The following is a 13,439-nucleotide window of genomic DNA, read 5'->3' as shown; positions in this document are numbered from 1 at the left end:
GCTGCATCAGTCGAGATGGAAGCCAGCAGAGACTCAGGACAGAGTGAGGGGAGTGCAAAAAGAGCGGAGTGTGCAGATTGGGGGTTGCATGAACACCTGCTAGTGATCCACGACTACCACAGACAAAAAAAAACAAAAAGCTGAGGGGGTGTTCATGTGATACACTGAACGGACACTCAGTGCACTATCTATAGCACAGAAGCATTACTTGCCAGTTAACATTTGTGCATAATTCTTAGTATACTTTGTAATCCACTTGGAGCACAGATGTCTGGGATTGAGTTGCATTGAAATATTTATTAGAAAGTCAGCACTGCCTTCCAAAAGTAAATTGCTGCAATGGCAGTCTAAAAATCACATTACACTAATAAAATAAAATAAAAAATCCCCACAGATTAAATCAAACAGGCATTGAGAATTTTTTTTTTCTTATTTTAAAGCCTCATTGATGCTAGCACGTTGAGTCAAAACCTCAAACTTTACAGAAGATAAGACAACTGGATGAAGGATAACTGTCACAGCTGTCCAATGATTGATCTGAAATTAAAAAAAAAAAAAAAAAAAAAAGCATGTGGTATTGATTTGCACATGTGCAAGCATAAAATATTTGTTTCAGCATATGGCCTACATTATACCAATATGTTCAAAAAGTCATAATTTTTATTATTTATTGAGTGCATGATTCCCATTTGCCATTTTTGGCCATCGTGCCATGATTTCTGCATGTGCAAACCCCGTGGCATTATGGGGCGAAAAAAAATGACAAATGGAACTTCAAGTATGTTTAAACGTACTGTATTTGCAAATATGTTGGAACATACTTGTTGAAACATATATTTAAATATTTGTTAACATATTTGCAAATACGTTCAAATGGATTTGCCAGCCAAAAATGTTTACTCCACACTGAAAACTGCCTGTTTCCGTAGATAAAGGAAATTAACTCATTTACTCCCAATAACGTGAACATTTTTTTTTATGTTGTGAGTGTCCCAAAGACATATCTATACGTTTTTTTTTTTGTTTGTTTGTTTGTTTGTTTTATGCTAGAGCATACAGAAGGCTTTGATGAAGCCTCTCAACTGCAAAGAACGGTTGCAGAAATGGTAGTTGTTACACAAACGGCCAGTAGGTGGCAGCAGAGCAAAGGAGATCAAACAGGGCCAACTAGAAAAAAAGCTCAATTACTGACAATTTTGAATACATTTGTGAAAACTGATGAAACTTAGCTCTCTTCTAATGCTAATTTCTGCAGAACGGAAAGATAGAAACATACTTTTTTTTCCTGATGAAAGAAGAGACTTTAATCTTTCTTTTGGTAGGTTCCATGCTTTTATAGCAATTGAACACAATATTCTGTGGGCCTTGCAAAATCAGTCAAAACCCAGTAAAACAGCCGGGAGCGAACGGGATTGCGAAATGTGAAAACGGCTGGGAGTGAATGAGTTAAAGACAAACATTTGATAGCTAATAAATGAGAATAGAGTAAACAAAATTACTCACTATTACTATATCAAATTGTTGTTCATAGATTGCTTCGATTGTGCTAGCTGCTTGAAACATATTTCATTTATTAGACACAAAAAAAAAAAAACATGTTGATACTTGCATTTGATACAAAAATGCCTGGTCCTTATGTGCTACGAAGTTGATAAGGAGACAAAAGTGTTTCGAACAACATATTTAGGAAAGCATAATACATAATGTAATACGATTAATCATAACAAGAGGACCAGCCATGAGACTTGTATGGCAAACATGACCGGCATCTGCATGCTGCAAGATAGGGAGGCCATCCGATTGGACCCGCCACCGCATGATCAAATCTCCTGCAAGACCCGCTCACCTTCAAAACACAAGAACAACACTCAATCCCCCCTCGTCAAATGCCCCTCCTAGAATGTGTTCATATGTTACCAGTCGGTGTCATTATTCTTGTACGACCCCGAAACAAAGCCATCCCTCGTGCTCTACATGTCTTCAGATATTGATCCACTCATCCACAACGGGAGAGAGCTTGAGAAAAGGAGTAAATAAAAGAAGTAGTGCAGGATGAGCCATCACACCAAAATGCTGCCAATGAAAAACTTATCGAACTTTTGGATTTTTCTGGAATACGGCAAACAGCAATGCAGCAGAAAAGCCCCACAAGCTGTCAGGAAACTGGCAGACTGAAGACAAGCTTCCCTTTTAGGTTTTTGGCTGGATCGCCATGAATTATTTTGCTATTCAGATGGGTCCTCCTTGCTGAAGAGGAAGAGACTTGTCGGGCTTTTGACAGACCTTGGAAGGCTGGCAACTACTCGATTATTCAGAATGTTTTTTTATTTCTTCTCCGTGACATATCTAATTTTCCATTTTTCATGATGAGAAGATGCTATGACCGCAGCATCTGAATTCGAGGCCTCGGGCTCTACGCACTTCTGGTGTACAGTTTTCAAACTCAGCTATATGGTCTGCTATAGTTTTTCCCCACTAATTGGGGGGCTATGCAGAAATATTAATTGGGCAAAAAATAATTTACATGAACATTCTGCAGACCTGTCCTTGTCTCACCTCCAGCTCCGGTGTAATACTGAATCTAAAAACTGACTTGCTGTAGAAAAACAAAAACCTACATATTAGGGATAGACCGATTATCGGCCGGGCCGATTATCGGTGCCGATATTTGGCAGTTTGACAAATATCGGTATCGGCCTTTTGACCAATCTGAAAGCCAATAAAGCGGGTATTTTGAACACATTCTGACAATTTGTTCACCTTCTGCAAAAATCTTTTGAAACTTTTTATGAATCCTGATGAAAACCCCAAATTTGCTACGTTTGCGTTCATTTTTTTGCACAGTGAAATACAGGAACTTTTCATTTATGGATCTATTTCAATTTCCACTTTATAAATAAGGTTGCTGACACTGGGAATTCCCTACATGTTTTATTTTTAAGAATTAAAAAAAAAAAGTAAAAAAAAAAAAAAAAAAAGAAAAAAAGAAATGTTGAAACTCCCTGCAATTTTTTTTAAATATAATTTTTAAACAAAGCTGCCAATATCGTTTAAAATTGAAAAGAAAAAGTACTTTTTAATTTTTACACTAATATTTTCTCTTCTACAGCAAATAAATATCGGCTTGAAATATCGGTTATCGTTCTCCTTGACTACTAATAATCGGTATCAGTATCGGCCTTGAAAAAGCCATATCGGTCTATCACTACTACATATAATAATAGTACTCAGTAGGGCAAATATATTTCATAACAACCAACTTCCTGTTTTATTTTTTTTCTACTCTGCAACGTCAATCATCTTTCCATTTCATTACTTTGCAAGAAAGACAAAATAAGAACATTTTTGCAGCTTTTCCATTATGTTTTGCTCCACAATCCACAATGTTTTGCTCCACAATCAGCACAAACAACCAAATGATGGCTTAAGCGCGACAAGGAAGCAGGTGCTCCCAGGAATCTCCAGCTAAGTTGAAAGGGTCGCGCCATGATGCCGGCCTCGCCTAAAGTATGCCAACCACGTTGGCCCCGCAGAGGTCATGGATGCAAGGTCATTGCTTCACCTCTCTGAGCCATTTTGGGAAAAACATGGAAAGGACATATTCTTGGGTCGTTGACATGCATTCCAACACACTTGCATCTATGATAGGAGCCCAACATGTGGTGACCCTTGAGTAACAAGCCTGGTTTAAATCCATCAGCACTTGCATAGCACTTAGAACCTTCTGGGTTATCACCGCCAAACATACAGGAAAATAAAGGGTGTCTGAGGGAGGATAAACAGCACCCACCCCTTTTAACTGGCCATTTGGTGGCATTTATTTACACATACGACAGCAAACTTGTTTTCTAACTAACCACAGGTTGATGAAATGTTGGCCTTATTCTATCCTTCACTTTGTCTGTTTTTTGTTTTTTTCCAACAATATATTTGTCTATCACGAGAGAGCTGCCAAGCTTGACGGGAAAAGGCTCTTCAAACTCAGCAAGCATCTCAGATAATGTATGCACATCATGCCCTGGTACACACAAATGCTCACAAGTCCTAACAAAAGCACATTCCATTGGTATCTATGCAAGAAAAAGACAAAAAAGGCTTTAATGTCATTCCTTTCACACAATTGTCAGTACAAGCCATGCTATAAATCGGGCTTGAATTCAGTCAAGAGCCTTGCAGGCTGTTCAGCGACAAACTTTCAGGTTGTCCCATGACCACGCAGCATAATGCCCAGAAAGTCGTCTAATGACTGGGAGGGAGCCCAGAAATGTTCCCCCAAGGAGACCCCCCAAGTCAAAGTCGTGCAAACGTACAAGCGCCCATGCAACAGCGCTACACTAAAGACCCACGGAGTAAAAATGAGATGGTTACTAAATCTTATTGTGTTCACATGAAGCCATCCTGTCGAAGGTAGTCGACAAGGGGGGCGGGACACGTCAATCAATCGGACACAGGCGCACCATAGCCCGAAAAGACATCCAGCAATGAAACAGAACAGAGAATGATGTTGTACTTGAAACGAAAACTGTCCACGACGGTTGAATAATTATCATTCGAGGGCAAAGTGAAGAAAATAGAGACGCGTTCGCGTTGAAACTGAGAACAAGGCATCAAATACGAACCTGTTTCACTTCGGCAGGCATGCTCCGAATTTCCTCCGTTCGCTCCCCAAAATGGAAAACCCTCAGGGGGGTTTTAATGTCTGACGGCTATTTCCAACAGTCGGAAAAGTTCTGCCTTTCGCTCCTCTCCTCCGCTCGTGCCCTTGAGTTATCCTCGTGTATTTTCGTGGAGTTTTGCCTCTGAGAGCGCAAGGTAGCTGCTCAGAAGCGGTCAGCCATCCGCTACTAGCCGCGTCAAGTTCAACCAAGTTAGCGAGGATTATGCTGGAAGTGTCGTGTAGCCTTTCAAAGTAAAAGCTAGACTGCTGCTAACGTAGTTCCAGTCTGTCTACGACGCTACAAAAACACATTATTGAAATACTCTACCGGCTGTGTATCATCTTCACATCAAACTTTATGGACCGCAGAGCTAAAATGTAATGGAACAGTACACAACACATGATGAATGACAGATGAAAAATAGAATGGCTGACTGTATCAATCAAACTTGAACAATTGCTCCTGTAAGCTAAGAAGGATTTTTTTCTGACGGCGTTAGTAGTCATACACATTTCTTTTGCTCAGTTTTTCCATCATGTTTGTGTCATTTGACAGGCTACAAACAGTAAATTAAAGTAATACAGTACTACAGTATAAATCAGTGGCATCATGACGTGCGCCCATTATGTCTGTCTGTCTGTCTGTCTGTCTGTCTGTCTCTCTCTCTCTCTCTCTCTCTCTCTCTCTCTCTCTCTCTCTCTCTCTCTCTCTCTCTCTCTCTCTCTCTCTCTCTCTCTCTCTCTCTCATACACTTCTTTGGGTGTAACTGGCACCTTGGTGGGGTGGCACTGGTACCTTCTACTCACCCCAGCTGTGTCTGTCTCTCAACCCAAAGGACCCCCTCCCCCTTTTTGGCACAGAGGGACAACAAGCGAAGAGAAAAAGAGGAAAAGGAGGGGGTCTCAGATACTAAACAAAAGTTGCCCCCATTGAGGCAAAGGCAAAACCGTACTCTGCAAATTTTGTACACCCTTCCATACACATGCACACAGGCAGCTTCTTTTCTATACCTCTTTGTCCCGTTCCCCTCACAGCTCTGGATGTAAGGGAGGGGTGGGATGTACGTGAAAGAATTCACACTCCAATATCAAGTACTGTGTCCAGGACTACGGCGGAATGTTAATCTAATAACGTCAATGCGAGCTTAACCAAAAAACTTTGAGAGGCGTTTGGACAGTGAAGAGAGGCCGAAAGGGATGACTGGACTTAAAATAAACAGAGAAAGGAGAAATCCCAAGCAGAGGGGAAATGCCTGAGGTTTAGCATTCCACTAGCCTGGCTGTGCCGTTTCATCTCCCCAGTGTTGCAGATTCAATTGTTCCTAATGAAAGAGCTGGTCCAGCATGCACCAATGCATTCAGATTTAGTTACGGTCCACAATACCTCCAAACAGTGGCATTTATGCAGTTGTTTCTACTCGATATTTTTGAATGATTTGATGCAAGTAATTTAACCTTTGATTAAGTTTTGTAATTCACTCATTTGAAACCTATTAAGAATGGTGGAAAACTCATAAATGTAAAAAAAAAAAAAAAAAAAAAAAAAAGTGTTAGATGCTATATGCTAACTTTGTATGTACAAAATATAGTGCTGTCAAACGATTACAAGTTTTAATCTGATTAATCACACTTTTTAATTTTGATTAATAATCACGATTAATCAGCTAAATTGCTTGCGTATTCGCGTAATATAAAATAAAGACAAAATACCGTAATATTTTGACATTACCGCATTTTATTATCTGAATGTCATTTGCAAACATGACTTTTGTTTTATCTAAAGTCCCGTCCGAGTGTTTTTAAAGCGAAATTTACCACCGAGCACACCAACTGGAGTCACCCCGCTCATTTTGGAATAACAGGCGTAGGAAATGCCGACCTAATCACTGACTTGACCGCGGTTACGTTCAAGGCTCGTGTGGTCAAAAAACATAGTGCGATTAATATGCGTTAATACAGTACGTGATTAATGCAACATTTTTCTGTGATTAATTCATCTATTAACACTTTAACTTTGACAGCCCTAGTCTGGTATACTCACTTTATATATACTCACATGTATACTCACTTTAGGTGGGTGTGGCATACGCCTTGGACTAATCATTAGTCCAAAGCAATAAATTATTAAAACAACTGTTGTTTCTCAAGGATAATGTTGTCCAGGATCCGATCGGCCTTGATTTCCAAAACACTGCATTTTTAAATGTTCTTAATTGTTACAGAATCACAAAGCAATGCAATAATTCAAAGGTAAACAAATGCAAACACACACAAAAAAAAGGTGCATCCAAACTTCAGGTAAATTTTCCAGTTGAGTGTGGAGGTAGACGGTCCACACTTGACTCATTCTGTAGTATTTTGTGAGCCCGAGGGGAACCTTTCAGACTCCTTAGCGCACATTTTCAACTGCGGTTGGAAAAGCCTGAGTCTTCCCATGTGGGTGTGCAAATTTAACAGTCCAACACTGAACATACTCTCCAATGTGCCATTGTAGTTTTTTAATTATCGCCAGGCAAGTTTTGACTGAAGAATTGACAGTTATATTCTGTCAAGGTCCAAGGTGACAAATAGCGATACAGTTCTTATTTTTATTGGAAAAATGATGGAATGATGGGGAAAAAAATACACACAAAAAAAAAGGCTTTGAAAAACACCTTCAGACATATATGAACCCACAAAAACATTTTCAATGAGTCTTTTTTTTTTTTTTTTTTAATATGTTAAATGGGGTGAGCACCCACTCTTGTTTGGTTATCCTGCTGGACACTAGACGGGTCACATTCCACAGGGGCCACTGGGCACTAATAAAGGAGAGGGGACTTATTGTAAACATATGGGCTACAGTTTATTTTCTGTATTAAAGGACCCAGGTTAAAAGTATGTTTGGACTACCTTGGTCTTCCTCAAGTATCTGTCGGCAGGAATTCTCGCCACTGACACTGTCAGTTCATCTATGTAAAGAGGATTTGAAGTGAAGAAAATTGGAGCAGCTTCCAGATACCCTTCTTAGTGCTTTTAGTGAACTTAATGCTTTATTGGATTGTGATCAAATGGCTGGGACTTGGACTAAGGCAGACATTAAGTCCCCAAGCGGGCTGATTTGAAGGCTGAAAGTTTGAAGCTCACCACGGACGAATATAAATAGCTCACAATGTAGAAGGCATTTCCATTTCGAACAATTCTTTCTCCATCTCTATGTAAACTATAGATACATTATAAATCTTATGCTGGACAACAACCTGAGATGGGAGCTGTGGTTGTGGCTGATGATGCAGCGATTGTGAATAAGCAAGTAGATGCGATGTTTTCGAGCACGTTATTGCATGGTGCGTCCAAATCCGACTAGGACCCAACAATCACTAAAAATGGCAGTTGACCACTCACATTAGGAGATTTAGTACAAAGACTCCTTTGCGATGTGAACTGTGCCAGTCTGGATTGTGTTATGAAACTCATCATGCAATATGTTGTTCCTTATCACTTTTTTTTTTTTATCTTAAAAAGATGGCGGGTCGGTCAATGAAGCCGCAGGATGCTACAGTATGAGGACGTGGGAATAAAGACAACAATGATGCGTGGCTAGCGGCTGCTAAATTTCTCGCTTATAACCCGAAAATGCATTTTTTTTTTTACCTGTGTGAAACCTTTCATGCATTTTGATTGACTATGATTTATGATTTTGCCACATTGTGCAACTGTGATTCATAATTTGAATTGCCACCAAAAAAACATTACTGCGATTAGGCTTCTTGCGAAATCTTGCAGCAGAACCTCAAGAGCGTTGAGTTCCGCCGCACCGCTCAGTGCTAGTCTACTTTGTAGATTTAGGTAAACAGCTGCGGATAAATAAGATATGCACTTTTGAAATACAACGTGTTGACATCTTGGCTTTACTTGCCTTTTAAACATGTAGTTCATGACCATAGGGATTCAGGATAAATTTCTCCAAATGGCACTGGCACTCACAGCCCAGGTTCCCTTGAACAGGCACCTACCAAAATTGCTTCCCATATGCCAGAAGGCTTCCCGCTGTTCCGTTGTGTCACTAAAGTAGTGTGCTCACTGTGTTCACTCTTTTTATACGTTTCAACTTGTGTCATTTTTCAATTAAAGGCGCAGTCTGCTGGATTCACTCAGGAAAATGCACATTTTAAATACAGGATGTACACACTTTAACTTTCTCTCAGTCTACACATCTGGGTTTATGTTCATCTTTGGTGGTGATTTCATCCTATACCCCCACACCCCCAGTCTGTATTTTGCCATTTTGTGTTTGTTTTGTAAACAGCGGGACGTTTCTGTGGAAAGACAGTGTTTACACCCCTCCAGCCAAACACAGAGCGGGGGGTGGGGGTGGGGGGGACACATGGATTATTATTATTTTTTTTCCCTCACTCACAGAAGCTTACATGTGTGAATGAGTGAGTGAAAAACAAAATCCGTGTGTACTTTCAAATTGCCGTGGGAGTGACGTCACGCAGCTAACACGTTCGCCCGGCCCCGTTTGCGACACGCCCCCCCCCCCCCCCCCCCCCCCGCTCTGCGATTGGCTGGAGGGGTGTAAACACCGTCTTTCCACAGAAACGTCCCGCTTAGGACGAAATCACCACCAAAGATTAACATAAACCCAGATGTGTAGACTGAGAGAAAGTTAAAGTGTGTACATCCTGTATTTAAAAAGTACATTTTCCTGAGTGAAACCGGCATACTGGGCCTTTAAGTTAACACTGACCGAGCCTACACTTAATCAAACCTTCCCTTTTCACTTCCCTTTGGATACACTTTAAACTAATTGTGCAGCCATAAGTAGGTGTTTTGTATGGAAGCAAGAGAACCAAGCAGCAACATTCTTGGCATTCTCCACCAGCTACTCCACATAACAGCAGTATAAGAAAAAAGAAAAAAAAAGTGCAAAGGAGGACCTTGGGAACAGTGTGAGGTGAAAAAATAAACAAAGGAGCCACTTTCACACTAAGGTAATTAGGGTGTTTATGGAGGGCGAGAAGGTTCCTGATGGCACAGTGAGGGGGAAACAGCGTCGAGATAGAGAAGGAATAGAAAAAGAGAGCAGGGGGGGGGGAACTAAGGCTCATTGTTAAGAAGCTGATTTATGAGGGTACAAGGTCTCCCAGGCCCAGCCAGTGGAAGGATAGATCTTCTGTCACTATATCACCCTCAGCCCTTTGTATGCATTGTGCCTAGACGGGGCTGGGGGCTGTGTGGAGATGAAAGTGGGTGGAGGGCGACTGGGCCGATTGTTGCCTGAGTGCTGCAGTGCCATCATCGCAAGGGTTGGGGTCCGCACATCCTCAGCACAGACGGCAACACTGATCAAACGCCGCGCTGCCTTCACTCCCTTCTAAAGCCGAAAAGTCTTTGAAAACTTCCCACTCCGCTCAGACAACAAGATGATAGAAGCTCCGCAGTGCCAGAAGCCTGCTGAATAATAACGCTTAAAAAAGCTAAACCAACAGTTTATGATAACCACGATGCATGAAATTATCCCGTGTTTTCTTATCAATGGGCGCGGCACGAGATGGGGGAGATGAGGCGTCTGGTGGAAATGAGGTCACCTTCTCCCTCAGCCTCACAGGGACGACGGGACTGTCTGTGTCTCGTCTGTCTATCGGCACACATAGAACCTCTCATAATACATCGCTTGATCTTTCAAAGCCTTGATTATGACGCACCTTCGGGCGAAAATCAATTTGCAAAGGCGAGTGCAATGTCAAATGAAGAAAGGCTGTCTTACGATGAGTGCTCGCATGCAGCGACTGTCAATGGTTGAAGAGCCAAAACAGTTTTTGATCTGTGTCACTGAATCTCTTTTTGATGATTACGCCAAAGATGCTAATGGGGTGCCTGACTGAAATAATTCTGATGGATTACAAAGAATGGTATAGCATGAACATGTTCTTTGCATTGATTCATAAATTGTTCAAATGGCACGAATGAGGAAAAAAAATCATCACAATTGGCTCTCAGTCTCCGCTCTAACTGATCCCGAAGATTTTCAGTGACCAGTCAGAACTTCATGCTCAACTTTCTGGGAAGGGTTTGGTAATGGTGTCTCGTTGGTCCGACATGAGTGTACACCAGAAAGCACAAAGCAAGACCAATAAAGACATGATTGAGAGTTTGTTGTACATAAAGCTGACCTTTGTTGATGAGTTTGAGCGGAGACTGAAAGCTCGGCCATCTCGTACAATTTAAAGGGATACTTGACTTATTTAGCCATTTTTGGCAGTCAAACATTAACTCATTTGCTCCCAATAACGTGTAAATACGTTTTTTTAATGTTTTAAGTGTCCCAAAGAGGTATTTATACGTTTTTTGTTTTGTTTTTTATGCTAGAGCATACAGAAGGCTTTGATGCAGCCTCTCAACTGCAAAGAACGGTTGCAGAAATGGTAGTTATTACACAAAGGGCCAGCAGGTGGCAGCAGAGCAAAGGAGATCAACCAGGGCCAGCTAGAAAAAAAGCTCAATTACTTGGAATTTTAAATAGATTTATGAAAACTGATGAAACTTAGCTCTCTTCTAATGCTAATTGCTGCAAAACGGAAACAGATAGAAACTTACTTTTTTTCCTGATGAAAAAAGAGACTTTAATCTTTCTTTTGATAGGTTCCATGCTTTTATAGCAATTGAACACAATATTCTGTGGGCCTTGCAAAATCAGTCAAAATTCAGTAAAACAGCCGGGAGCGATCGGGATTCCTTCTGTGAAAATGGCTGGGAATGAATGAGTTAATATTTTGCGTATAATAAATTTGATATTTTCATTATTTTCCATGTACAATTAGTACCTTTAAAAACACATTTTGCAACTTGCTGTCGACTGAAAATGACATCACAAGGGCTCAGGTAACCAATCACAGCTCAGCTTTTGAATGTCACATGACCAAACCTAGAAAACAGCGAGGCAGGGTGTACCCCGCCTACTGCCCGAAGCCGGCTAGGATAGACTCCAGCACCCCCCGCGACCCTTGTTAAGAGTACACCTTCAACCTCACTTCCGGTCTGCAGCTGAAAATGATTTTGCCAAACATGGCGCTGCCTTTGCAATGGTGAATTGTTCCGTTTAATTCTTACCATAAACACAATATTAATCAGAGTACTTTGTTTTCACTCGAGATGCCATAAAGAATGTATTCTTGCTTTAATTTTGTTGCTATTTGTACCTCCTTGGAGTTTATATGTGAATCACGGTAAGTGTGATGGTGTAGGAAAATGTGAGTAGGAAGTACAATTCACAGACTGTAAATCTTAACATTTGAACCGCCTACATAGAGTTCCCCCTTTCAAGCACAAGTTGTGCAAATATCCAGTATGGTACACATTCAATACAATATTGGTAGTTGAGTATTGAAATGTTATTGGGTTCAAGATTAACGCGTTCACCTTTTCCTTCTTCACTATGTGAGGCCCTTCAGCGTCAACGTAGACACACACCATTAACAAAATATGCCCTCAGGCAAATGTAAGGTAAGTATAATCATTTATGAAGGTCTTAATTTATCAATAATAAATGCCCTTTCCACTTTTACCGCAAATAACCGTGCTGCATCTGAGCACTGCAGGTGCTGTGCAAACAAATTGCTTTTGATTTCTGCTTATTAAAACGTGCCGTCTGAAAGGCTCTGTGCAAAAATTCATTACGGGCAATCGGAATGTCCAAAGAAAAATGGTGGAAAAAAAGAAGCACATGCATTAGTAGAATCGTCAAAGAGTGAGCTCTCATCAATTAGTTTGTACGTTTCTTCACTCTGGAAGTCATTAAAGCAGTGGTGTCCAAACTACGGCCCGGGGGCCATTTACGGCCCGCCGTCCATTTTTTAGTGGCCCGTGACATATGCTAAAAATGAAAAAAAAAGTATGAATACGTCTTTGGGACACTAAGAACATTAAAAAAAAAAAAAAAGTATATATATATATATATATATATATATATATATATATATATATATATATATATATATATATATATATATATATATATATATATATATATATTGGGAGTAAATGAGTTAACAAAGGTAGATACTTTCTCCCAGCAGAGGTTTTAAGTGTCATAATCAATCTGCTGATGTGTCTGTTGACATTTTTCGAAGATTACAGCTGTCTCATTCGTCCAACTTACATTTCCTGCACTTGCGCATACAGTCAGCAGAGGAGCCCCGGCCAGGATGAAAGGCCGCATTCAATCACCGACACCGCCAGACAATATCAAAGACCAGAAGGTGAACGGAGATGGAATTGGATGTCAAGCAGCAGCTTAGACGAGGAAGCAAGAAGGAGAGGCAGGATCACTTTGCCTCAAAAAAGGCAACACACACAACATCCAGGACAGCGACGTAAATAGATTAGAGATAGACCGATAAGGTTTTTTCGGGCCCGATACCGATACCAATTATTAGTAGTGAAGGATGCCGATAACCGATATTTGGAGCCGATACTCATTTTCACTAAAAAAAAGGGACATCAAAATTTGGAAAAACTACAAAGTCCAGCTCTTATCTTTTTCGATTTTTTTTTTTAATTTAAAGGAATATGTTTGTTGAGCAACTTCTAGGGTTCGTAAAAAATATATATATATATATATATATATATATATATATATATATATATATATATATATATATATATATATTTTTTTTTTTTTTTTCCCTTCAAAATCTTAGTCAATAGACAAGTTCTTGGATCTCCCAGGCGCAGTAGCATGTTTTCAAAAGTTAAATAAAAACAAACAATTATTTTCTACACAAAATAAAAGTCTTCC

At 40.2% G+C, this 13,439-nt stretch overlaps 1 protein-coding gene across 11 annotated transcripts in view; it reads right to left on the bottom strand.

Moving 5' to 3' along the window:
• Positions 1–13,439, bottom strand: part of arvcfb (ARVCF delta catenin family member b) — a 175,801-nt gene that overhangs the window by 86,181 nt on the left and 76,181 nt on the right. The window contains exon 1 of one of the 11 annotated variants that reach the window (XM_077521018.1): positions 4,620–4,858. The exons of the other annotated variants lie outside the window; for them this stretch is intronic. Within the exon in view, the coding sequence (XP_077377144.1) occupies positions 4,620–4,640 (21 nt within the window). The 5' untranslated portion in view covers positions 4,641–4,858. Of the gene's footprint in view, positions 1–4,619; positions 4,859–13,439 lie in introns of those variants that run through there. 11 annotated transcript variants of the gene reach the window in all.

This window comes from Festucalex cinctus, chromosome 5 (assembly GCF_051991245.1).
Source record: "Festucalex cinctus isolate MCC-2025b chromosome 5, RoL_Fcin_1.0, whole genome shotgun sequence".
Taxonomy (NCBI): Eukaryota; Metazoa; Chordata; class Actinopteri; order Syngnathiformes; family Syngnathidae; genus Festucalex; species Festucalex cinctus.
Note: the sequence above shows the minus strand (reverse complement) of the source record. Positions and strands in the feature narration are given on the sequence as shown.